Source organism: Notolepis coatsorum (genome assembly GCF_963971535.1).
Source record: "Notolepis coatsorum genome assembly, chromosome: 4".
Taxonomy (NCBI): Eukaryota; Metazoa; Chordata; class Actinopteri; order Aulopiformes; family Paralepididae; genus Notolepis; species Notolepis coatsorum.
In genome coordinates, this window is record NC_140168.1 from 175,380,752 (window position 1) to 175,407,658 (window position 26,907).

A 26,907-nucleotide genomic window follows, 5' to 3' on the forward strand; every position below is an offset into this window, starting at 1 on the left:
TTCGAGGGGAGAAGATCTTTACGTTTACCACTTATCAACCTTGTTCTAGTAATCAGCAACAGGATGTGAGATCAAGAGGAACCCAGGTCTATATATCACTGTAACAGACTACCGTGAACCCAGGTCTATATATCAAGATTCAAGAGGTTTATTTGTCACATATATACACAAGACATATAGTGAAATGAAGGTGGCCATGCCCGCCTTGATTGTGCAAAAAATACAAATAATAGAATTAAATAGAATAGATAATAAACTGTATCACTGTAAAAGACTACCGTTCAGCTAAATCAGGTCTATATACAGTATCACTGTAACAGACTACCGTTCAGCTAAATCAGGTCTATATACAGTATCACTGTAACAGACTACTGTGAACCCAGGTATACAGACTTCCCTTCAGCTAAATCAAGTGCAAACGTTTTATCGCAGGTATAAACTGGGTCGAGGTAGGCTACAGGTTACAGCCTGGAAGAGGAGTCCATGCTAGCATGAATGAAACCTGTAACATTAGCGCTCTTGTTATGCGAGGACTCAACAGAAACAGGTCCTTTTTATCCATCAACTCCTTCCTGTTGAAGGAGTTGCCTTGGGTTGGCTGCATTTATATAGCAGCTTTTATCCAAAGCGCTTTACAATTTGTTCCTCACATTTGACCCATTCACTCACACATTCACACACCGACAGCGGAGTCGACCACGCAGGGTGCCAACCTGCTCATCGGGAGCAATTAGGGGTTAAGTGTCTTGCTCAAGGAGACACGGTAGGAGCGGGAATCGAACCGGGAACCTCCAGATTACCAAACGACTGCTCTACCTCCTGAGCCACTGTCACCCAAGTGGATGTGTGGCTCATCCATTTACCACCGGTTAACCCTTTCACTGCCACACGACAAAGTGTTAACCCTTTCGCAACCACACTACCGAAGGTTAACCCTTTCACTACCACACTACAGACGGTTAATCGTCTGTAGTGTGGTAGTGAAAGGGTTAATGTTTCCTAGAGAAGACTAAGGGCCCGGCTCCATGCGGGTTCCCTGTCCATGTCAGACTCAGTGTAGCACGCATCACGGATGCAAAACAGAACGTAATCCTGGTCAGAACAACGGGGCAGACTACAATATATTTGCATTTGTTAGCCATGCTAGCGATCTAAACAATCAATCCATGCCAAAGCTAGATATGTAAAAGGTGAAAGACTCACACTCGCAACCGTGCTGATTTGGCAAAATGACATCCAGCTGTTTTTATTTGAAACAACCTTTAGTCAGGGGAGTGTCATGGTTTCTCCATAGAACCCTGTTGTCCTTTTTTAGTGCAGCAGCTCGCACAGGTAGGGGGCAACTTAGTCACCTGATTCAGCAGGTATTGCTGATTGGCTCAAACACGGTATGGTTATAAACAAGAAACCTGTTATAGATGTGTTGTGTTTATCCGTCAACGTCATGGTGGACATGTCTGATGACTTGTGTCCGCTTTCGAGTCCGAGTCCTGGACTGAATTCCAGGACTCGTAACTCGACTTGGCACTGATGAGCACTGATGACTCGGACTCAAGCATTGACTGCATTCGGAATAGGCCCTAATTTTTTGGAATAGGCCCTAATCATTTGGCATATGATATTGATGGCTAGTGCATTTGTTTGGCTATTGTGTCACAAAGTAAATAAACTCCCTTTGAAATGGTGACCGCTAGTGTCATTTATGTTTAATGTAGACCTTTTTTTATTTGTATGTCAGCTCTTTGACTGCCAGAGTGGAGTGGACTCAACCTTGATCACTCAGACTCGGACTAGGGTAATGGGGACTTGACTCTGGCTCTTTTTTGGTGACTCGGACTTGGACTCGGAACACTGGGGACTCGAGACTCGACCTCGATATTTAATGACTCGACTACAACACTGGGTTCTAATTAAAAACAAACCAACGGACGACCAGTACCCTCCACCTGTTTTCCCTCCGTTTTTGAGAGTGACATCTCCTTTCATCCCGTCTTTAAAGTGCACCCTTTTGTCACCCAAGAGCTTATCATTAGTGGAAAAGAAGCACTCTTCTTTTCTATATACAGAGATCCTTTACCCTTGTTGGGTCCCTATTCATACCTTAAAGGTAGACTCTGTAATGCCGCCAACAGCGACCTCTAAGGAAAAAGAGCCCTGCTTGGTACTGCACTTTGTTTCCATTTCTTTAGTTTTGGTCTGATGTGTGGGTTGGAGTTGAGCGAGGACAGCGGGGAGGGGGTTGCTATTGCTGGGCCACACCTCAGGCTCTGCCAAGAGAGAGTTACTAAACTCCAACCCACACGTCAGATCAAAACAGACAAATTGAAAAAACGAAGTGCAGTACCAAGTGGGCTCTTCTGCCTAGAGGTCGCTGTTTGACGACATAACAGACTGTGCCTTTGAGAGGCATCTCATCTCAAGGATCGCTGATGATGTCAACACACACAGACCCGAAACCGCGTGACAGCAAACGTCTACTGGTCAGCCGAAGGGGACATTTAATTCAAGTAGTGTATAATGACTTTTGTGTTCTCGCCCACCATTTCAAACATGCTTCTGAATAATCCACCAAGTAATCACTAGATTCTTGTACCGGATCTCCTCTCTGGTAAACGAGAATACCCTGAAGACTCTGGCAGGAGCACTCATTCAAGGGTACTACGACTATGCTTGCACCTCATGGTACCAAAGCACCTCAAAGGCGCTAAAAACAAGATTACAAACATCACAAAACAAACTGGTCAAACTTCTACTTGACCTTACCCCTAGAACCCACCTCACCCCTGCCCACTTTGACAACCTAGGATGGCTTAGAGTAGACGACAGAGTACAGCAACTTGCAATGGGCCTGGTCTACAAGATACATTATACGACTAAGGTACCCATGTACATGTCAAAATACTTCCCAAAGGTCAGTGAATACCACAACCACAACACCAGAGGAAGCTCAACAAATCATGTTAAACCCAGATTCGGCTCAAACAAGGGACTAAACACGTTCCGTAATTATGCCACATCAATGTGGAACGCCCTACCCAAAGCTGTAAAGGAATGTGAATCCCTACCCACATTCAAAACCGCTCTTAAAGAGCACCTACGGGAGGCTGCAATTCGAAACTGGCCACCGTAAATGTTCAAACCCCCCCACCCCCTCCTAATAGACAGTCTCCTCCCCACCGCATGTATATATTCTCTCCCCGCCGTATGTATATTTCTCTCCCACCCACCCACCCCCTCCAAATGTACAGTCTCCCCCCCACCGTATGTATATATTCTCTCCCCACCCTATGTATATATCTCTCCCACCCATCCACCCCCTCCTAATGTACAGTCCCCTCCCCATCATATGTATATACTCTGTCAGGATCTATGGGTAACAGTACTGTCACCCCTGTCCTCAAAAAACCCACTCTCGACCCATCCAACCTCTCCAACTACCGCCCCATATCCAATCTTCCTTTTTCCTCCAAAACACTGGAACGCATTGCTGCCTCCCAACTCCACTCCCATCTCCAGTCCAACACCCTCTATGAACCCCTTCAGTCTGGCTTCCGTCCCGCTCACAGCACCGAAACTGCGCTGGTTAAAGTCATCAACAACCTCCTCATCTCTGCTGATTGCGGTGCCCTCAACATCCTGATCCTACTCGATCTCAGTGCAGCCTTTGACACAGTGTGTCACTCCATCCTCCTCCAAAGGCTGCACCAACTGGGTGTTGAGGGCACAGCACTTGGCTGGTTCTCCTCCTACCTCACAGACAGACACCAATTCATCTCAGATTTGACGTCAGAGGAGACGCTCCAGGCTGCGTTTGACTGCACAGACTGGAGCGTGTTCCGCGACACAGATAACATTCATGTCTACACGGAGACAGTGCTGGACTATGTTTGTACTTTGGTGGAAGAAACAATCCCCACTACCAAAATGAGAGTTTACCCAAATCAAAAACCCTGGGTAGACAAATCCGTCCGTGAAGCTCTGAGAGAGCGCACCAAAGCATACAACGACGGCCTAGTGGCAGGCAACATGAATGACCACAAGGTGGCGCGATACAACGTAAGGAGGACAGTGTCAGAGGCCAAACGGCGCTACAGGGATAAAATTGAACTCCAGTTTGAACAAGCTGACTCTAGAGCTATGTGGCAGGGGCTCAAAACGATGACAGACTACAAAGGCGCCTCCCTCAAACTGAACAGTGACATCTCCTTAGCAAATGACCTCAATACCTTCTATGCGAGGTTTGATGCTGGTAATAACAACACCAGCTCACAAGCCACGGCAATGGGGGGGGGGGGTCGGCTGCTGATGGAGACGCAGTGTTCAGGGTAACAGAGCATGAGGTGAGGCGGACCTTTAAAAAAGTGAATATCAGGAAGGCAGCAGGTCCGGACGGCATCCCCGGCCGCGTCCTAAAAGTCTGTGCCGACCAACTGGCCCCAGTATTCACTGACATATTTAACCTGTCCTTAGAACAGGCTGTCATCCCCACCTGCCTGAAGAAGTCCACTATTATCCCTGTACCCAAAAAATCCAAGCCTGCTTGCCTCAACGACTACCGCCCTGTAGCTCTCACCTCCATAGCCATGAAGTGCTTTGAGAAGCTAGTAAAGGGCTACATCTGCTCCTCCCTCCCCATCAACATGGACCCCCTGCAATTTGCATACCGCCCCAACAGGTCCACGGAGGACGCCATAGCCCATGTGCTGCACACAGCAGCATCACACCTGGACAAGAGGCAGGGGAACTATGTGAGAATGCTATTCATCGACTACAGCTCGGCATTCAATACCATAGTCCCCTCCATACTCATAGCCAAGCTCAGGGACCTGGGCTTGAACTATGACCTCTGCCAGTGGGTCTTGGACTTCCTGACTGGCAGACCCCAGGTGGTGAGAGCAGGCAACTGCACCTCCTCATCCATCACCCTCAACATAGGGGCCCCCCAGGGCTGTGTTCTGAGTCCCCTCCTCTACTCCCTGTACACACACGACTGTGTGGCTCAGCGGAGTAGCAATACAATCATCAAATTTGCTGACGACACAGTGGTGGTGGGCCTGATCTCTGCCAACGACGAGAGGGCCTACCTGGAAGAGGTCAAGGTCCTGGCGGGATGGTGCCAGGAAAACAGCCTCTCCCTGAACGTCAGCAAAACAAAGGAGATGATTGTGGACTTCAGGAGGTCGGGGGTCAAGGACTACAGCCCCCTCAGCATCGACGGGGCACCGGTTGAGAGAGTCAACAGCTTTAAGTACCTCGGAGCCTACATATCCGAGGACTTGACATGGACCACACACATTGACAGTGTTGTGAAGAAGGCACGACAACGCCTCTACTTCCTCAGGCGCCTAAGGAAGTTCCAAGTCAGTCAGAAGATCCTTAAGAACTTCTACTCATGTACAATAGAGAGCATCTTGACCGGCAACATCACCTCCTGGTTTGGGAATAGCACTGCACAAGACCGAAGCAGACTACAAAGAGTGACACGTTCAGCCGAACGCACAATTGGAGGGGGGCTCCCCACCCTCCAGAACATTTACAACAAGCGTTGCAAGGGCAAGGCTAAGAGAATCATTAAAGACTCCAGTCACCCGAACAACTGCCTCTTTGAACTGCTGCGGTCAGGCAAGCGATACCGGAGTCTCAAGGCAAGCACAGAAAGACTCAGAAGAAGCTTCTATCCCCAGGCCATCAGGCTGCTAAATGAACAATGAACACTACACAACAACAACCACCAAACGCACATAGCACACACATCCACACGCACACACTCACTTTAAACAAACACACTGTAGCACCCACTCCACACACTTTATAGCACACACCCACTTTAAACAAACACACTGTAGCACCCACTCCCCACACTTTATATTTATTGATGAAGGATTGCACTACAACTCGTACACCTTACTGTAAATTGTACCTAAATTGTACCTCATCCCATTTCTGCTTTGCACTATATAGTACTGTACATTAGTACACTGCATAGTATTGTATATTATATGGTAACTCAGAACATTGTACATATGTCTATACCGAACACTGTGACCTCATTTTCTTCTTCTAAATTACATGCTATACTATGTTATTTGATACTATCTTGTCTAGCACAGTCTCTGGAGCGTAACAGTAAGAAGCATTTTGTATGAAAGTATTCTGTACTTCTGTATGACAACTATTAAAGAAACTTGAAACTTGAACTTGAACTCCCTCTCCGGCCACACCTCCTCCCCCTCCCCAGTCACACAGGGGGTCCCCCAAGGCTCAGTTCTTGGCCCCCTGCTCTTCATCTGCTACATTCTCCCCCTTGGTCACATCATCCGTAAATACCACCTCAACTTCCACTGCTACGCTGATGACACCCAAATCTACATCAGTACACAATCCCCCCACAGCCCACCCCTCAGTCACATCGAATCCTGCATTACCGAACTCCAAACTTGGATGACTCACAACTTCCTCAAATTGAACAGTGACAAGACGGAACTTCTCATTATTGGCACCAAAACCACCCTCACCAGATCCAGACCCATCACACTCACCATCAATGACTCCACCATCACCCCCTCCCCCCTAGTCCGAAACCTTGGTGTCCTCCTTGACCCCACCCTCTCATTTGACCCCCACGTCCGCTCCATCGTAAAAATATCCTACTTTCACCTCCGCAACATTGCAAAAATCCGTCACTGCCTCTCCCCCCCTGCTGCTGAATCCCTCATTCACGCCTTCATCTCCTCCCGCCTGGACTATTGCAACTCCCTCCTCACTGGTATCACCTCCCGCTCCCTCCATAAACTGCAAATGGTCCAAAATTCAGCCGCCCGCCTCCTCACTAACACCTGGTCCCGGGAACACATCACTCCTGTCCTCCACTCTCTCCACTGGCTCCCGATCAAACACAGCATAAACTTTAAAACACTACTCCTCACCTTCAAATCCCTCCACAGCCTGCCCCCCCCCCCCTACCTGACTGCCTCCCTCACTGTCCCGACATCCAAACTTAAAAACTTTGGAGATCGGGCCTTCTCTCGTACCGCACCCCGACTCTGGAACTCCCTCCCCCAGTCCATCAGAGACTCCCCTACACTCTCCACCTTCAAAGCTCGCCTCAAAACCCACCTGTTCTCCCTAGCCTTCAATCCCCCCCACCCATAAACCCCCCCTCCCCTCCAACCTGATTGATGTCTGTCTCCAGTCTTTTTGTGCTATCATGCTGTCTTCCCTGTTCCCCCCATGGTCTCATGTTCCTTTTGTTTTTGTTTCTTTGTTGTTTCTTTGTTTTGTTTCTTTGCTTTTGTTTCTTTGTTTTTACATTTTCTCCCGACTATTGTCAGCGACTTCGGGTTATTGAGAAGCGCTATATAAATTAAATGAATTATACTGTATATTTGAATATCGTATATGTCACAAATGTAACAGTACTAAATACCTGTATGTCCCTATGCCATAAATGTCATGTATGTTGTGTATGTCATAAATGTCACTATGAATTGAAAATGGGGGACCCTGATGTAAACAAGACAAACGTCTTTCTCTGGTCTGCATCCCCTTAACAATTGTGTGTATTGAGCCGTACTGTATTGTACCCATTCTGCAATCTGTTAAATAAAGTTTTCATTCATTCATTCATTCATTCATTCATTCATTCATTCATTCATTCATTCATTCATTCATTCATTCATTCATTCATTCATTCATTCATTCATTCAATCACTAGTTCTTCAAAAGTACCTCTGATTTGATTACTGTGTTTTGTGTAATGTGATCCTTGGATATAGTATACTATTGCATTCAATATCACAAGGATACTCAACTAGATTCACAGGTGGGCCACTTTGAAAACTCTATATGTCAGAGGCGGGGGGCAGAGCATAGTGACTGGGGAGGGGGTCTGCGTATGCATGCTTGTTTCGACCATTTCTACTTATTTTTAGACGCTAAATTCCAGTCTCAGCTTGATAAGATAAACCCAATTGATTGGTAGACCACTCTAAGACAAGTTCCAAGACACTCTAACACAAGAAAAGTGAAAAGCACATGAAAAGCTCTTTGTACAAAACTGCATGGACCTAGCATGAATCTGATATGGTTGTAAAGGTGAGACCCTTATGGTGCCAATAAGCTCAATTACGTTCAGATATCTTTAGGGGAAAGGTTAACATGCAATGGCCCACATGTGGGCCCTTGATTGATTGATTGATTGATTGATTGATTGAAAACTTTATTAACAGATTGTAGAATGGGTACAATACAGCTCAATACACACAATTGTTAAGGGTATGCAGACCGGCGAAAGACTTTTGTCTTGTTTACATCAGGGTCCCCCATTTACAATTCATAATGTTGAGGATGATTTGCCGACCTCTAGCGGCTCGGGTGTGCATATTTTAATATTTTTATACAATATATATATTGAATTAAAGCCCTTTTGTTGCCTGTTGATTGCCGTTTCAGGCGACAAAATCCGTTCAGTGGTTCTCGAGTTACATGCCGATATGTGAGGCGTGCGCCAAAGTACACGGCAGAGTCAGATTACCACCCCAGATTACCACACATTTGACTCTCCAGAGCTGGCAGCCGATTTCTACAAGGAAAAAATCATGCCTACACTAAAAGACTAATAACGCTTGGATATGATACACATCAGTTTTTTCCCTCATACCTCCGGCCGAAGTGGATCTGAAGGATCATTCTGGCTGACCGGTAACGTTCTTCACGGTCCTAGCAACTAGCTAGACCGTTGTTATTATTATTATTAGTACTATTATTATTATGATTTATTTTACTTGCATCTGTCTACTATCAGGTGAGCCACTACTTTTTTTTTTTTTTTTTTTTTTTTTTCGTACTGGGATTACCTAGGAGGTAATGGAACACTATCCAAAAAACAATCCGTTATTATTCATATTATATACCATACTGTTGACGATAAATCCTGCTTACACTAAAGGACTAACAACATTTGGATATGATACACACCAGTGGACTCAGGGTTTTTTCCCCTCACACCCCCGGCTGAAGTGGATTTGAACATTTTGGCTGACTGATAACGATCCTCACGGTCCTAGCAACTAGCTAGACCGTTATTATTATTATTACTACTATTATCATTATGATTTCTTATTCGCATTCATCTACTATCAGGGGGGCCACCACTTTTCGTAATTTTTTGCATTGAGATTATCTGGGAGGTAATGGAAGACTATATAATCTGTTATTGCTCCTATTTATAATTACATAATGTTGAAGAAATTGATGTGGGTAACAACACGGTATGATTGTCGCTATGCAATTGCTGTGTACATCGGCCAACCTGCTCGTTATAACCGGCCGACTAGTCTTAATTTACTAAAGCTCATTTGTTACTACTATTTTTATTACGTAGAATACAAGCCGAATGTGAACCTGCCGGTGAATGTCGCCTATTTTTTTTAATTATTTTTGTATTTCTTTTTCTTCCGGGTCACTGCCGGGTTTGTTCGATTACGTCACTTACTATAGACTGTTGGCTAACTCGGTTCACTGTGAATTCATTGTTACTATTATTATTACTTGCTAAAGCCAACTTATTATTATTATTCTTTCGTTAAATACAAGCTGACTGTCATCCCGCTGGCGATTAACATGTATATTCATCTTCATCCGGGTCACTGGTGGCTGACTTGATGATGTCACTTACCACAGCTAGCCGCCTGGCTATTGCTAAACTTTCAGTCTCAGTCTACGTTGGGTACAAGCTGACTGTTTACTCGCCCATATCCCACACTGGTGATATCGTATTATTTAGTATCATTACATTATATGCGCCGAATTGGCTGCAGGCCTGCGATTTATCTTTGTCATACTTATTCAAGTTAACCATAGCAACATACGTGGTGTGTGAGTGCGTGTGGGTATGTGTGTGTCAGGGCGGTGATCAATTGGCCCCCGCCCCCGTGTGTGTGTGTGTGTGTGTGTGTGGGTGTGTGTGTTAGTTATATGGAGAAGGCAGGTTTGGTGCCACTATGCACCTTTATAAAACAACATACCCCATGGCCCAAACATTTGGTGTAGAACTCTAACCAAAGAGAGATATCTTACATTCTACTGGTCTAAATAGGCAGTACCTGTCTCTTGAGGGGGTGGACTACAATGAGATTCCAAACAGGGGTTTAGGTGTATACATTGTTAGAAACCTGCCTTATCCAACCAAGCTAGTTACATAATTATATATGGCCACGTGTCGAGCAATTATTTATTTATTCATTATTTTTTCTTTCTTCCCTTTTTTTCTTTTCTTTTTTGGTTCTTGCCATGTGTAATTAAGAATTACAGTTCTCACAGGGTGCTCGTTTAGAGCACAGGGTGCACAAGGTTAGCTGTAATGCTAGGCACAGTCAGTGTTACTATGGCTGTGAGTAGTCACGCCCCACGGGGACGTGAGAGGGCGTTTTATGTTTGTTTGTTTTTCATTGCTAATATTAACAGTGAATATCTTTGTCTATTTTTGTTTATTGTTTTTTGTTTCTATTCTTATGACTTTTTTTCATCTTTAATTATAAGCACCCTGGACCACCACTTTGCCATCTCAAATGTCATGAATATTTTTTCACTTTCTTATGCCAGTGTTTAATCCTAATAGGGGGTCAGGGGGCAATACTAACATAATTAGTTGGAATGTGAAGGGTGTAAATAACCCCTTGAAACGTACTAGGATCCTTACTCACTTACAGCAGCTTGGGGTTGGCATCGCTTTTCTGCAAGAAACTCACCTTCGGCGAGTAGATCACCGTCGAATACACAGAGCTTGGGTAGGTCAAGTGTTCCACTCTGGTTTTCAGAGCAAAGCCAGAGGAACAGCCATTCTGATCAACAAAAACACACCATTTACTCCATCTGATGTGATCTCTGACCCTAATGGCAGATTCATTATAGTTTCAGGAACTCTCTATTCCACAAAGGTAGTCCTAGTCAACGTATATGCTCCAAATTTTGGTGACACGCATTTCATCAATAAACTTATCTCTTCACTCCCCGACCTGAACTCTAACCAACTGATTATGGGAGGTGACTTTAATTGTGCTCTTAACCCAGCCTTAGATCGATCATCATCTAATCCAGCTCCACAATCTCAGACTGCTAGAGCCATAGTGTCCTTCCTGAAGCAATACGGTATTTCAGATGTCTGGCGCTTCCTTCATCCCACCGCCAAACAGTACTCTTTCTTTTCACCAGTTCATCATACAAATTCTCGAATTGATTATTTGTTTATTGACAACACATTTCTATCTCAAGTGCGTTCCTGCTCTTACGATAGCATTGTTATTTCAGACCATGCAGCAATAATCTTAGAGCTAGCCTTCCCGGACAAATGTCCATCATTCAGGCCGTGGAAACTTAATCCACTATTGCTATCTGAGGACTCATTTTCATCGTTCCTGTCCACTAAGATCAAATCTTTTATTGAGGTAAATTCTACCCCTGGCATGCCTATGTCCATCATTTGGGAAGCTCTTAAAGCTTTTCTCCGTGGAGAAATTATTTCTAATTGTGCTCGACGTAATAAACTGCACAACAGCAGACGCACTGAACTTTCAGACCAAATTATTAAATTGGATTATTCATACGCAGTCTCTCCGACACCTGCACTTTATAATGAAAGAGTGACCCTACAGACGGAATTTAACCTCCTTTCCACCAGTCATGCTGAGCAGCTTCTACTCAAATCACGGCAGTCCTTTTTTGAATTCGGTGATAAACCTAGTAAAGTGCTGTCACTACAGCTAAAACACTGCACCGCTCAGAACTTGATCACGCAAATTAACTCTGCCACTGGAGAGATCTATACGGACCCATTGGAAATAAATGGTCAATTCAAAACATTTTATTCTTCACTATATACCTCTGATTCCCCCAAAGACCCCTCTCTCATGAATAGTTTCTTCGCAAATTTGGATATACCAGTCATAGACAATGATTCAATGACTCTTTTGGAAGAGCCCATTAGCGCTGATGAAATCCAACAGGCTTTAACTATGATGCAGAGTGGGAAAAGCCCAGGCCCAGACGGGTTCCCAGTGGAATTTTTTAAAAAATATTCCACCCAGTTATGTCCCATTATGGCTTCAATGTTTGAGGAATCTTTTCAATCCTGCTCGCTTCCTCCGACTCTCTATCAAGCCTCAATATCCCTGCTTTTAAAAAAAGATAAGGACCCGAAAGACTGTGGCTCATATCGTCCTATTTCTCTCCTTAACAATGAAGCAAAGATCTTGGCAAAGGTACTCGCTCGACGACTGGAATCCGTTATACCAAGTATTATCCATCCAGACCAGTCTGGCTTTGTGAAGGATAGAATGGCTTTTTTCAACCTGCGGCGCCTTATGAATATAATTTACTCATCCACCGAGTCTCCCGTTGCAGAGGTCGGTGTTGCGCTAGACGCAGAGAAGGCCTTTGACCGGGTTGAATGGGACTATTTATTCTATACTCTGCAGAAATTCGGTTTCGGCGAGAAATTTGTGTCATGGGTCAAACTTTTATACTCCTCTCCAGTGGCATCAGTTCGAACAAATGATGTGACTTCGGAATATTTCCCCCTACAACGCGGTACAAGACAGGGTTGCCCTCTCTCTCCGTTACTATTTGCACTAGCGATCGAGCCACTAGCTATTTCCTTTCGCAAGGACCGCCATGTCCAAGGCATCATCAGAAATGGACAGGAACAAAGAATCTCGCTATATGCGGACGATGTCCTGTTGTATATCGCGGATCCAGCGGCCACACTTCCACGTGTCCTTCACATACTACACGAGTTTGGTGTTTTTTCTGGCTATAAATTAAACTTAAACAAGAGTGAACTCTTCCCCATAAATTCCTTAGCTAGAAATATCCCCCCCTCTAGGTTCCCCTTCAAGCTTTCCCCAAGCAGCTTCCGTTACCTTGGCATAACGATAACACATAAACATTCTAATCTCATAGCGTCCAACTTCACCCCTCTACTGGAGCGCACCAAGCAGGATTTTATCAGATGGTCATCACTTCCTTTATCACTTGTTGGCAGAGTGAACACTGTGAAAATGAACACATTACCGAAATTTCTGTACTTATTTCAAAATATTCCAACCTTTATTCCAAAGTCATTTTTTAAAGCCCTCGACAAGGCAATATCAGATTTTATTTGGAACAAACGCCCAGTCCGAATAAATAAAATGGCCCTCCAGAAGCCTAAATCACAGGGAGGCTTCGCACTACCCAATTTCTTGGTCTACTATTGGGCTGCAAATATTCACAGCATTCTCTACTGGAGTCACTCCCACTACGGACTCTGTCAGTGGGTACCGGCATGGGTGGACATGGAAAGGGCCAGTGGCGGTTGGAATGCCCCACGGGCCCCGAGGCGAGATTGACAGCTCGGGCCCCCCCCCCCCCCGATATTTATTGTATTATTAAAAAAAAAAAAAAAAAAAAAAATCCAACATGAAACAAAACATATCACAATACAATAATAATACGTCAAATGTATATACTCTCTTTTCTGGACTCTTTTCGTATCACAAACAGTACTGTATTTGCAAATCTGGTATGTCATGTATAGATGTAGCACTACTGTCTATCTGTATGTCATTATGTTATAATTAATTGAAAATGGGGGACCCTGATGTAAACAAGACGAAAGTGTTTCTCTGGTCTGCATCCCCTTAACAATTGTATGTATTGAGCTGTACTGTATTGTACCCATTCTGCAATCTGTTAAATAAAGTTTTCATTCATTCACCATGACATGTTTAGGTATTTGGCCAGATCCAGCTTGTCTGTGATGAGAGTGTTTTCTGTCTTTATGATTGACTATCATCATTAGATATTTCAGTTTCGTTATTACAGTAGCTGGCTAACAGTACGTTAGTTGACTAATACCAGAGTCAGAATTGGGTAATATGCCGACTACTGGCAGTGATGCGACCTATGTTACCACATAACTTTTGTCATCTCTGGTACTATGCAGTGCACTATGCAAAACGGCAAAGAGATAGGTAACGTTCGTTAAGTGCCAAATTACCATCATCATGATACACCCTCACATAATTCACAAAGTGTTCACGTGCGCCACCCATGTGGTAACCTAGAAATACCATAGATTGTGGCTAGGTGGTAACGTATATGTTTTCTATGATCACTATGAATTGAAAATGGGGGACCCTGATGTAAACAAGACAAACGTCTTTCTCTGGTCTGCATCCCCTTAACGAGCCGTACTGTATTGTACCCATTCTGCAATCTGTTAAATAAAGTTTTCATTCATTCATTCATTCATTCATTCATTCATTCACATTACGTTAGTTAGCATCCAAGCTAGCGTGATAACGTTAGTAGTACTAGTTAGCTTACCTGCAATAATGTTGTCATCGTCCTGGACAGATAAGACTTGTTAAATCATAATATATCCACACTTTGTGCTGGTCCGACTCCTCGGTAAATGTCCCCCTTAGCTGCTCGGCGTCTTCGGATTTTAATACACCATGGTAGCGGTGGTGATGTGGGGGACCCTGATGTAAACAAGACGAAAGTCTTTCTCTGGTCTGCATCCCCTTAACAATTGTATGTATTGAGCTGTACTGTACTGTACCCATTCTGCAATCTGTTAATAAAGTTTTCATTCATTCATGTTTCAGGTGACTTATTATGTTGAACATAGCTTGCGATATTTTTCTCTGATGTCGCGTTCACGTTACGTGGGAAGAAGCGGAAGAACCAGAGGACATCTCGTTGCTACAACTAGGAAGCCTTCACGCATTGACTCGATCAAAACGCCCACATCCATACTTCTGCAATTCGTGACGCGAAGTGGGAGATATCGGGGTCTATAAAAAATCCCATATGTCCTAGTAGGAATTACAACTAGGAGGCTGACGTGAATGGTTTTTCCCAGTCGGAAGCTGATTCTTCCGATTCTTCCCACGTAACGTGAACGCGACATCAGAGAAAAATATCACCTCCGCGCTGCTTGTGAGATTTACGTGGCTACGTCACAGCCAAGGAAAGGGAGCGCTGGATTTGTGCAAAACGCCCTGTTCCTAAACCACACGCTATCAGTCGTACTCGTACCACAGTACTGGCAAAACGGGAGGAGCCTAGAATCAAAACAAACGCACCAGTCCCAGTTGCCGTTACCACCAGTTGTGTTCGATCCAGTCCCACACGCGAACGGCAACTCCATTCAGTCCCGGGCCTGGGCCCGGGGCCGGAGGGGGGGCCCGGGGCCCGGGCCCCCCCTCCCGCCAGACAGTGGGCGGGCCCTAAGGCAGCTGCCTCCCCAGCCGCGCCTATAGCTCCGCCCCTGGAAAGGGCATCTTGTTCTAGAACATCTTTGCAATCCTTAGTCTGCTCCTCGCTCCCAGTCACAACCGCCCAGTATACCAACAACCTCTTAGTACAACACTCCCTCCGGATCTGGTCCCAGTTTAGAAAACACTTTGGTCTCCACGCCATGTCACAGTCGTCACCTGTCCACAAAAACTTCCTTTTCCCTCCCTCTATGGTGGATGAAACCTTCAGCAACTGGTTTAAGAAGGGCATTCTGAACATTTATGATTTGTACCAAGACAGTTCTTTCATGTCTTTCACACAACTGTCCCTAAAGTTTAACTTACCAAAAACAAATTTTTTCAGATATCTACAGATACGTGATTTTGTTAAGAACAAATTTGACCGGTTCCCCCATACACCCCCAAAAACTTTGATCGATCGCATCTTGGAGGTGAAGGTTGTAATCAAAGGCTCAATATCTAAACTATATAACATCATATCCCTATCCCTACCCTCCTCAGTATTGGCTATAAGACAAAACTGGGAGTCCGATCTAAATCATCAATTTACAGACAAAGAATGGGAAAACGCTCTTGCCCGAATACACTCTTCTTCAATATGTGCCCGCCATTCACTGATACAGTTCAAGCTCCTCCACCGTCTATATTGGTCAAAGACTAGACTGGCGAAGATAAATCCTGGCATGGATCCCACATGCGACCGGTGTCACCAAGCCCCTGGCTCACTTATCCATATGTTCTGGCATTGTCCAGTACTGGCCCCTTTCTGGACTTCCATTTTTAAATCTTATTCAGACATATTTTTTATGAACATTGACCCATGCCCTCTTATTGCACTATTTGGCTTGACACCGGAAAACGCTACAATATCTATTGGGCAATCCAATGCCATGGCCTTTGCCTCACTCATTGCCAGACGTCTCATCCTATTCAACTGGAAGGCAGCCACTCCCCCTTCACACTTACACTGGATGAGGGATGTCATGTCTCTTATACATATAGAGAAAATCAGATTTACTACACAAGGCCACACGGATATCTTCCACAAAACATGGCAGCCCTTCCTATCCCATTTCAAAACCCATATGACTCCATCCAATCTTGGGACCCCATGACCCCCCTCCACCCCCTATCTACCTTCATGACACTGCTAGCCCACGCATGGCTAGGGAGATGGCATTGTGGTGGTCTGCTAAGGGTGTTAAATTTACTCTCCATTTTATTTGTTTTACCATCTGGAAATTACGCTACTAAAATGGAGAGTAACACTTATATTATATATTATTATTACGGTATGTATATATAAAAATATCTCTGTTTTATCTTTGTTTTATTTTAATTTGACTTTTGCGTAGCTTTGTCTGCCACATCTGTACTTTTGTTTAATTATTTAAATGTCTATTTTTTATTTATATCTTTTTTTCTTTTTTTTTTTTTCATGTATGTTTGTCGTCGCCCTCACTGGGTGGGATGGGTGGGATTAGGGGATAGGAATGAGGAAGGAAATGGAAGTTGTATAATTTTGATAACTGAAATGTATAAATATGTACTAATTCTTCCAATAAAAAAAGATAAATCTAAAAAAAAAGATTACCACCCCAGACTCCCGAGGCTCTAGCTCCATCAATCATTTGGCAATCTCGAAAATTGTGTAGACATGGTTGTAGCCAATGAATGTGGCTTTCCAATGATATCCCAGTTGGGGATGAGCGAATCAGGGATCTAGGTGAGAAGTCACAAGCGAAAACAGGAAGAGAAAAAAACACAGAATGCATTGAGAAAACTGAAACTTGGAAGAGCTTTTCTTTTTCTCCACAGTTTAGCAAAATCACTCCTAATCACTCATTTCTGAACGAATTTTTATGAAATTTTGACATGTACTACATAAGACTTCAGGCTATGAACCGAGCGATATATACTTTTGGATATTGCAACTACTACAGAAAAACGTGAGTAACAAGTTTTTCTACAACTCAAGTTCAGACCTATGTTACTTGATTTCATTAGCACTAAAAGTGAATTTTCTTCACTTCTCTTATTGTATCAGAAACGTCAGAATGTTATCTTTCAAAAGAGACCAGGCTCATGCATGTGCTATAAGTATAAAGTATAGTATTCTGGTTTGCAAAAAAAGTATGCAGTCCTCAAGTTCAAGTAAAAAAATAGCCACTTTTCTGCCCGCTTGTTAAGAGGTGAAACCCACTGTATTTTGCCTTACCTATCCCACCCCCCCCATCAAGATTCAGTCACTTTCCCGGTAAATGGTGCATTTAATTTAATGCATTTATCCAAATCGCTTTACAATTTTGTTCACCACATTCACCCATTCACTAACACATTCACACACCGATGGTGGAGGCGACCATGCAAGGTGCCGACCTGCTCATCGGGATTAATTAGGGGTTAAGTGTCTTGCTCAAGGACACGCTGCCCGGGAGGAGTGGGAATCGAACTGGGAACCTTCCGATCACGACCGCTCTACAACCTGAGTCACTGTCTTTCTGACTGGTAAAGACACCCCACAGTATTTTGCCTTACTGACCCCCCCCACACCAAGATCCCACCACTTTCCCGGTAGCCATGGAGATGGCTGGAATGTACAGATTCCTCAGGATCTCTAGTTTCAGATGATACCTTATATGTTTGCTGTTACCTACCTCTCTTTTGCCCCCGTCTTAAATCAAATCAAATGCATTTGTATAGCCCAAGATCACATGGAATAGCCCCCATGGGCTGTACAAGTCTTCTTGTACAAGTCAAGAAGAAACATCACAAAAGATCAAAAACCACCATAAAATCCAAATATGCAACACTTATTGGTTTCCCCAATGTAGATAAGGAACGACTCACTAAAAACTAGCAATAGGGGGGAAAAAGCACCACAGGCGGCGTGGAGGAGTGAAACCTCAGATGGGGTTCAGAGGGTTCAAATCAAATATGAATAAAATAAATAATGAATGTCCTCGTGGACAACAGTATACCACTGCTATACAGCGCAACACTCGCCTGACTCTGCTGGTTCTCCTTGTGCCTCTGGGCGTCTCTGCTGCGTCTGCCGCCCCACTCCCTCAGCGCCTTCCGGGCCTCCGGGGTCAGGCATCCTGGGCGACACGGCTCCTCCTCCAGGCTCTGGATCAGACACAGGCTGGCAAACACGCTGGTCAGGTAGTAGCCACCTGGACGACACAGAAGGGTTTATTACCCATGTGAACCAGTACAGTACAACGAAAAGAAGTTTGGCATCCAACCAGAGTGCAAATGTAACTGTTAACAGAACTCAGCTATAGGGCGACAATAATGTGGTCAAGAGGCATGGTTTCTATCTTGAGCCTGAACTGGCATGACTTGTCTTTATTCACATGGTAAGCAGCAGTAACACAAGTCTTCTCTCTCTGAGAGACATTGGGGGAGAGAACGAAATGGGTGTATACCTTTGCTTTTATAGTTGCCATAAGGTAGAGTACCTGGGTGGCTCCGCCTAGAGCGCCCTCCAGTGGGAACAGATATATATGCAACTAGGCAATCACAGGTGGAGACAATTATATATGCAGGTAAACAGTTACTAGTGTAAACCACCATATGTACAGTTAGACAGTTACTAACAATCCTACACAGAGCCTCTGATCTAAACAGTAACAATAAAGTGCAATTTTACTATGGTGTAGTAAGTCATACTGTCCATGTGGCAGTATAACTAGTAAGAGTTGGTAAGGAATATGTACAGATATAAATATATTATCTAGAGGTATGTAAAAAGGAATATATGCAGGTATATACAGGCAGATGTAGATACATCTATACACGGCAAATATAAATAATTATAATATACCGGTACAATTATTGCTTATTAATAGGGATGTAACAATGCATCGATTAATCGAAATGCATCGATTCTAATGTGTTCGATTCGATGCATCGATTTGAATATGTTAGAATCTATTATAATCGAAATTAATCATTTTTTTTTTTTTTTGTCTATTGTTTTTATTGACCTATAGTCCATTCATGCTGAGTGAATCAGTTCCCCCAGCCACATTTGTGTATTGATTTTTTTTTGGTAATTAACTGATTTATAGAATTTATAGAAAATGTATCGAAAATGTATCGAATCTAATCGAATCGTGGTCAAATGAAGAGATTTCATGATGCATTGAATCGTTGCCTGAATAATCGTAATCGAATCGAATCGTTGTGAAGTCGAATCGTTACACCCCTACTTATTAAACAGCATATTTCCCCCCCTGTAAATACCTGTGAACTTTCTGGGTAAGCTACAGTAGTGATGTGATAGCCTATGTATTAACAGATTTTCTGCCATCTCTAGTTTCATATGCTATGATAATTAATTATCTCTCTAACATAAAAATGTAGCCCCTCAGAACCTGTGAAAGAAGATCACATGCCTCCTCTGATACATTCACCTGACAGCGAGGAGTTTCACTGGGAGAACGTAACACGTGCAGAGGTTCACGCTATTTCCCCAGATCCCCTCCCTGCTGAACAGGTGCCCCGACCGACCAGTAGGAGTCGCTGTTTGAAATGACCAGGACTCATACCATACCGGCTTCCCACCAGGCTAACACTGCCAATTGTGTTCGTAGGGACGACTGACCAAGCCGGAGGTACCGCTGACAGCTGGATTCAAACCCAGAGTCTCTGCGGTGGTAGGCGAGTGCTTAGACCTCTACGCTACCTAGCCGGCCAACCATTACTCCATTTCACCATAATAAACTAATTACTGCGTCTCTACAGCGCTTTTCTAGTACTAGGACACAAAGTTATAATGGAATGAACACATACATGTTCAATATGGGAGGCTCCAGTGGGAATTGAACCCCTAACCCTGGCAGTGTGTTAGTAACAGCATGCTCAGAGCGCCAAGCACTCTATCCATTGAGCTGCACAGGACCGTGTTGTTCTATTTGATCCAACCTGTAGGCCAAGGTCATGCTCACTTTTTCCATTTAATCAAACTAAAGGTTTGCTAATACCCTCTTCACTAACCCTGCTGACCCAGATAAAAATCCCCCAGCAAACCCAGGAAGGAATGAATAACCATACATTTCCACAGGCGTCGTTTATCCACCCTGTATGTTGCGCCACAGAGCTCGACGAAAACAATGCAGGCTGCCGCCTCCTGCGTCGGTGTACCTTGTAATGTACGAAACACATTATATCTTTCCCTAGTCTCCCGTTATAATAACACAACTTCAATGCGCATGTTGCACTTTTACTTTCACACAGGACAGATTCTGGGTCAGCTCTGGCTTTACTCCTGTGTCTTGAGGTGTGTCAGGCCCTGGGGTTTTCTAACCCACCGCGAAATGGCCACAGTGGAGTGTTTCCTTCAGGTGAAAACAGAGTACATCTGCCATCTGACCAAGAGCGCCTCCTTCAGGTGAAAACACAGTACATCTGCCATCTGACCAAGAGCGCCTCCTTCAGGTGAAAACACAGTACATCTGCCATCTGACCAAGAGTGCCTCCTTCAGGTGAAAACACAGTACACCTGCCATCTGTTTTATATAAATGTATTTGTCCCATAGAGACGTCCCATGTCACGTATATGGACTGCTACTCTACTCTGTAACCACCAGAGGGCACTTAGCCACCTCAGTTGTATTTTACGCTCCCTCCGTTTAATATTTATGTAGTAAAAATATAGAAATTGTTGAAGCTAGAGACTCTGTGTGGGATTGTTAGTAAATGTCTAACTGCATATGTAACTGTACACACTAGTGCACGGGTGGCCAACCCGAGGCTCGCGAGCCGCATGCGGCTCTTTGCCCGTCAATGTGTGGCTCTTCCATCCATAAATAAAAAATTATAATTTTTTTTTTTTTACTTTTTTTTTTTTTTATGTCACTCATTCCATAAGGACGTAGAATAAACATTTACAATTTTTTTTTAAATGGCCATTTGCATGTTCTTGGTATCTGAATCTAGGGACATATATGGATCAGTGTCAGAAATAGTGTGTATGTTACTAGGCTTGAGTAAATTGTAATGAACCAAAGGAGAATATCAATTATATTAAAAAAAAATAAAAAATCTTTGACTGTGAATAACACCATGCTAAAATTGACCAGACCTGAAAAATCTAAGCAAATGAATAAAGTGAAGATGATTAAACAGAAGGTTTTGTAGATACAGTACTGAATTCTGCCATCTTTTTTATAATGTAAATTTCTCCACCATTTTTCATCGTATTGCAACACCGTTTTTTGCAAGACGTTCATATAAAGGTAGAGAAACTAACTGCGTTCTGTTTTATGGCAATAACGTTTAGGTTTGTGGGAGATAATCCCAAAAAATAAGAGAAATAAAAAAGTGAATCCAGAAGTCAGATGATTGACAGGGGCTGGTGTGAGCTGGGTAGGGTAGTTTTTCGAAATTCGAAAGCCCTGAGTCTCTTCCTTCAAAAGACTACACTCACTTTTGGCTGTGCCACTTCCTCCTGTCAATATGCGCCGGTTTCCGACTCAATGCCCTGAGATTTCTATAATCTTATAGTTCACTAATTACAGTTAAAATAATTGGTAAACAAATGTAATGCTGAAAATATACACTTTTACTGTATATCTCGGGCTTAAGAGGTTAACCCTGTGAGGCCCAAATTAAAAAGACATTAGCAACTTCAGAGGCCAGAGGGTGGGACATAAAAACACATTTACTATCAAATAGCATTGTGAGGCTGAACAACAGGACCAATTGACTATATATGTGCTTAACATTTTTTAAATAAACATTCTTTTTTTAAATGGCTAAAAGTGATTTTGTAATTTTGCAACCGTGGGTCTCACAGGGTACTTTTAACCCTGTGAGGCCCAAATAAAAAAGACATTAGCAACTTCAGAGGCCAGAGGGTGAGACCTATAGTATAAACACATGAAGGGTGTCGTGACTGAAAAAAAAGGTTGAGAAACGCTGGTATATGGTGTGGCTCTTTGTGGTACCACAGTCATTTTTGTGGCTCTTAGTCTCTGACTGGTTGGCCACCCCTGCACTAGTGTCTATCTACCTGCATGTATATCTGTGTCCACTGGAGGGCGTTCTAGGCGGAGATACTCCGGAGTACTACCAAGATGGCTGCCTGAACTAAGAGCTCTACACTGTCTCAGTGATTAAATTTGCAATTCTTACCTCCACTCAAGGACAATTTCAATAATTTTGTTTCAACTTAAATTAAGTTAAGGCTTTTGATAAAACGTGGTGATTTGCAAGATGGCAACAACAAGGAAAGGCCAGCGAAACAAACCAGATGTCGACGACCAAACAATTGAAACAGACAATGACCCCACTCTGGTCGAAATTATGTCAGAGTTAAAATCTCAACGCATTGCAATATTGGGCCGATTAGACGGTATCGATACTCGTCTGGAAAAGGTGACAAACCAAGTATCGGCGATTAAAGAAGGACTGACTAAAACAAACAAAGCAGTCGACAAACACAAGCAGCGCCTGGATGAAGCAGAATAGAGGATTTCTACACTAGAAGACACCCCGCAAACAACCCAGCGAGAGTTACACCGAGCCGAAAAGACATTAAAAACAATGGAGATGAAAACGGATGAATTAGAAAACAGAGGGAGGAGGAAAAATCTGGTTTTGCTGGGGCTTCCAGAGAAATCGGAGGGTGACCAAACTCTACCTGAGTACATTCAGCACAAACTACCCAACTGGCTCAAGCTTTCATTGGAAAAAACACTCGACCTGGAACAAGTGTTTCGCCCAGCGCGACCACAATCACAACCACACGCTGGGAAATATCCCAGACCAGTCCTAATCCGCTTTTTACGAATCGGGGACAAAGAGCTGATCCTACAAGCAGCAAAGAAATCTACAATCACAGAGGGGGAAGCCAAACTCACCATTCGCCAGGACCTGCCCGCAGATGTACGTCGAAGACGGCGAGCATTCGACCGGATGACCAAGATATTCATCGAAAAGGGCATGTTTCGAGGATTTGCATACCCTCACCGGCTTCGAATCCTCCATAAAAGCAAAATTGTCCTGTTTGACGATCCAAAAGAGGCAGAATCATTCGCAGACGAGCTGGACTGAGGTTTGCCTCGTAAACCGTTACCCATGGTGGAGGTAAGAAGATGACATTTACGTTTTTTTTTTGTTTTGTTTGCACCCCCTCATTATGACTGTTATAATACGGACAAATCACTTGACTTTGAAACCCCAGAGGAAGGGGTATTGATTTGCCAATACAGTCGCGATCGGCTGTTTTCTTTCTTTTCTCCTCAACGTGTATATTTACTGTCTGGCAGCGGTACTTCCTGCAACAACGTGTGACGTCATACGGACGATACCATGACTAAAGGAAGGAGGGGGGTACAAGGAATGGCACGAATTTAACATACATCTGTTTTGCACTGATATTTTTCTCTCAAACATTAGAAGGTCACAATGACTGAATGGTAAAAAGTATGTGGAGAGGAGAACTCTCAGCAGTATAATAAAAATAAAAAAAAAGAAGAAAAAAAAGTCTGCCTAATAAGAAACACCCCTCACCATTCAGTAATATCAGGGCCCTATTCCCCGTACCTGGTTCAACTAAGTTGATCAAGAGTCCCATTATCCAGATTCAATTAACCCGATGTTTGAAGCCGGGATTTTCCTGTACCTCGAAGGTGGATTCAGTCTTGTTAACTCGAACCAGACTTAAGACCCAGGATAAGTGCGCGCGGCCGCTTCAGTTGAAAAGCCAGCACGTATCGATAGCAGAGATCCTGATTTTCTAACGGCATTGATTGATTAATTGATTTAAAACTTTATTAACAGATTGCAGTACGGCTCAATAGCCTCGCCGACAAGTTAAATGCGTTATCTATAGGCTAATTTTAAGTCCCTCATTACCCCAATCAATCAGATTATATTTCTTTAAACTTGCCTGCTGGCAGTAGGTTTATGGATTGAATAATCAAATGAGATCTTGCTAGCGAAAATAATTAGTTAAACTGTTATACAGAATAAGGATACGGCTATCTTACCCATTGATTGATGTATGGTGGATCTTTTACTTATCTGCACTGTGGTGTGACGGTTTGTGGTTCTGACTTTCACGCAGACGGCCCGGGTTCGAATCCCACTTCTCTTAGTCTTTTCCTTCTTTTTGCAATGTAGGAATAATTCAATTTGGTGCACGTTGAGAGCTATATAAAGAATGACATCCTCAATGCATGTAGATTTATAATATTTTAACTTAAAACTAGGCTACTTTTGCGTATAATCATTAATATTATATTCCAAAAAAATTTATTGGAAATGCGGGGTTTCAAACACCTGTCGCCCGGTTGCCAGGATTGAGCACTACCGCTGCGCCACTGTGCCAGATGGGATATATTCATTGTTTATCCATTAATGGACGAGAGACCCGTGTTTAGAATATTTTTCTTTTGAATGAAGTTTTATCTCTTTATTCTCAAATGCATTAATGTGACGTCAACGGCTCATTCAATTTCTCAAATCCGTCAAACAGCGCATCTCATCAGACATTTTAATCCCAGTTACAATATCACACAAAAACCACAATCCATGCATAGACACTTCAATTTTATGCTTGAATGAAACACAATCCGGGCGCTCCGTTAAGCAAATCTACAGCGGAGAATATATGAAACTAATCAGAGCCAAACGGCCGATAGGTTTCATTCATTAAAAATATCCCAGCGGGATTCACATTTGCAATGCGCCGTTATTAAAATAACCACATCCATGCAGCGTGTATCGCGACTCCGAGTGCCGTATATGACGTGCATTATTTTATTTAGGACAAAGTAAATCTATAGGCTCAATATGATTTATTATCAGCATTTAGTTCTATTATTATACATTTCAAAAGCCCCCTCTAGGAAAACGAAGCACAGAAACATAATTCAGAATGGTATAAATGGGATCTCTAGACTGTGAGAATCATTTCAGGAAGCGAGCTGTCATTTATTTGCGGGGGCGTGGCCATGGTTCATCCGGCTAACTGAAGTTAACCCTGCTCTCGACCAGGCTCAAACTTTTTGATCTGTTGTCATGGTGATTTGGACAATCGAGCGTCGGGGAATGGAAAGGTCCGGCTTAAGTCAGACTAGACTGGAAATTATCCGGCTAACTCAGTTATCCAGGTACGGGGAACGGGGCCCAGGTGACCAACTCATATTTAACAACATGGGGGGAAGTGAAGAGGGGAGGGGGTGTAAAGAGAAATACAAATAAATAAAAGGAAGTTATTACACTGAAGACAAGAGCTCCAGGGGCCAATATAAGAAAGATTTAATTCTTTTTCAGTTATTTTGTTTTTTCCATTATTGTTTCTCTATGGCCTACTAGGAGTAAGGGGGTAAATGTCGTGGTTCAGAAAACCATGGCTGGGGTGGGTTGATGTATTTCATGTATGTTTTTTATTCTATGTATGTGTATTCTATGTATGTTTTGTGTTCTATGTTTTTGTTTTTTGGTCATGTTTATTAATAAAAGCAATGGCAATATTTTCGAGGCAAATGTATACAGTCATAGATACTCCTCAAAGATTGCACCAACTACCATGTCAGATATAATAATAAATTCGTGGAACATTAAAGGCTTGGGAAATCCTATTAAAAGGAAAAAAAATGTATCCCTTCTAAAAGAAAACAAAGTAGATGTGGTTTTTTTACAAGAAACATATTTGTCAGACACTGAACACGCAAAGTTAAAAAGAGAATGGGTAGGTCAGGTCTATTTCTCATCATATAAAAGTCATAGCAGGGGAACGGCTATTTTGATTAACAAAACAATACCATTTACAGTAGAAAAAACAATTACAGACCCAAACGGACGGTTTGTCTTGGTTTCAGGCTGCATTTGGGGAACATCCATTACTTTTTTGAACATTTATGCCCCCAATGCCGATGAACCCACATTTATGTCTGACATGGTGTTGCTGTTCAATGAAAACTGTAAAGGTTTTGGAGTGATGGCGGGAGATTTTAATCTGACAATGACAGCATTGGATAAGTCTAGTCAAACTAACCATAGCTCCAAATCCTCAAAAGTTCTTCAAGGGTTATGTGCAGAAAGTGGCCTAATTGATGTCTGGCGTGAATTACATCCAGGCATTAAAGACTACAGCTTCTTCTCAAATGTACATAACTCATATAGTAGAATAGACTATGCCTTTATTTACTCAAAATATATATACATGATAAAGGAATGTGAAATTAGCCCAATAATTTTATCAGATCATGCCAGAATATGCATGACTATTCAGTTTAATAGGAACAACTCGTTCACCAAACAATGGACATTTGATAATTCATTATGAATGAATGAATGACCTTTATTTATATAGCACCCTTCACAGCACGAATGCACAGGGTGCTTTACACTACAGCTTAATATTAAAAACACAATAAAACAAAATCAGAAATAAATGACAACAGACAAACAGCAGTTAAAAACAGTGAAACCAGATAGAAAAAGTAGAATAAAAGAATTTGGATAAAATCATGAGTCACTAATTAAAACAACACTATAGAACAGTGAGGACAAGAAAAAGGCGCCTATGTGTGATCAAAAGCCTGCCTGAACAAATGTGTTTTTAGTTGTTTTTTAAAAGAGTTCT

The 26,907-nt window shown here is 43.0% G+C and overlaps 1 protein-coding gene across 1 annotated transcript in view; it reads right to left on the bottom strand.

The window, feature by feature from the left end:
* Window positions 1-26,907, bottom strand: part of rin1b (Ras and Rab interactor 1b) — a gene marked incomplete at its 3' end in the record, with an annotated part of 194,846 nt that overhangs the window by 10,147 nt on the left and 157,792 nt on the right. Inside the window, 1 exon segment of the mRNA XM_084312163.1 lies at window positions 18,309-18,478. Within this exon segment, the coding sequence (XP_084168289.1) occupies window positions 18,309-18,478 (170 nt within the window).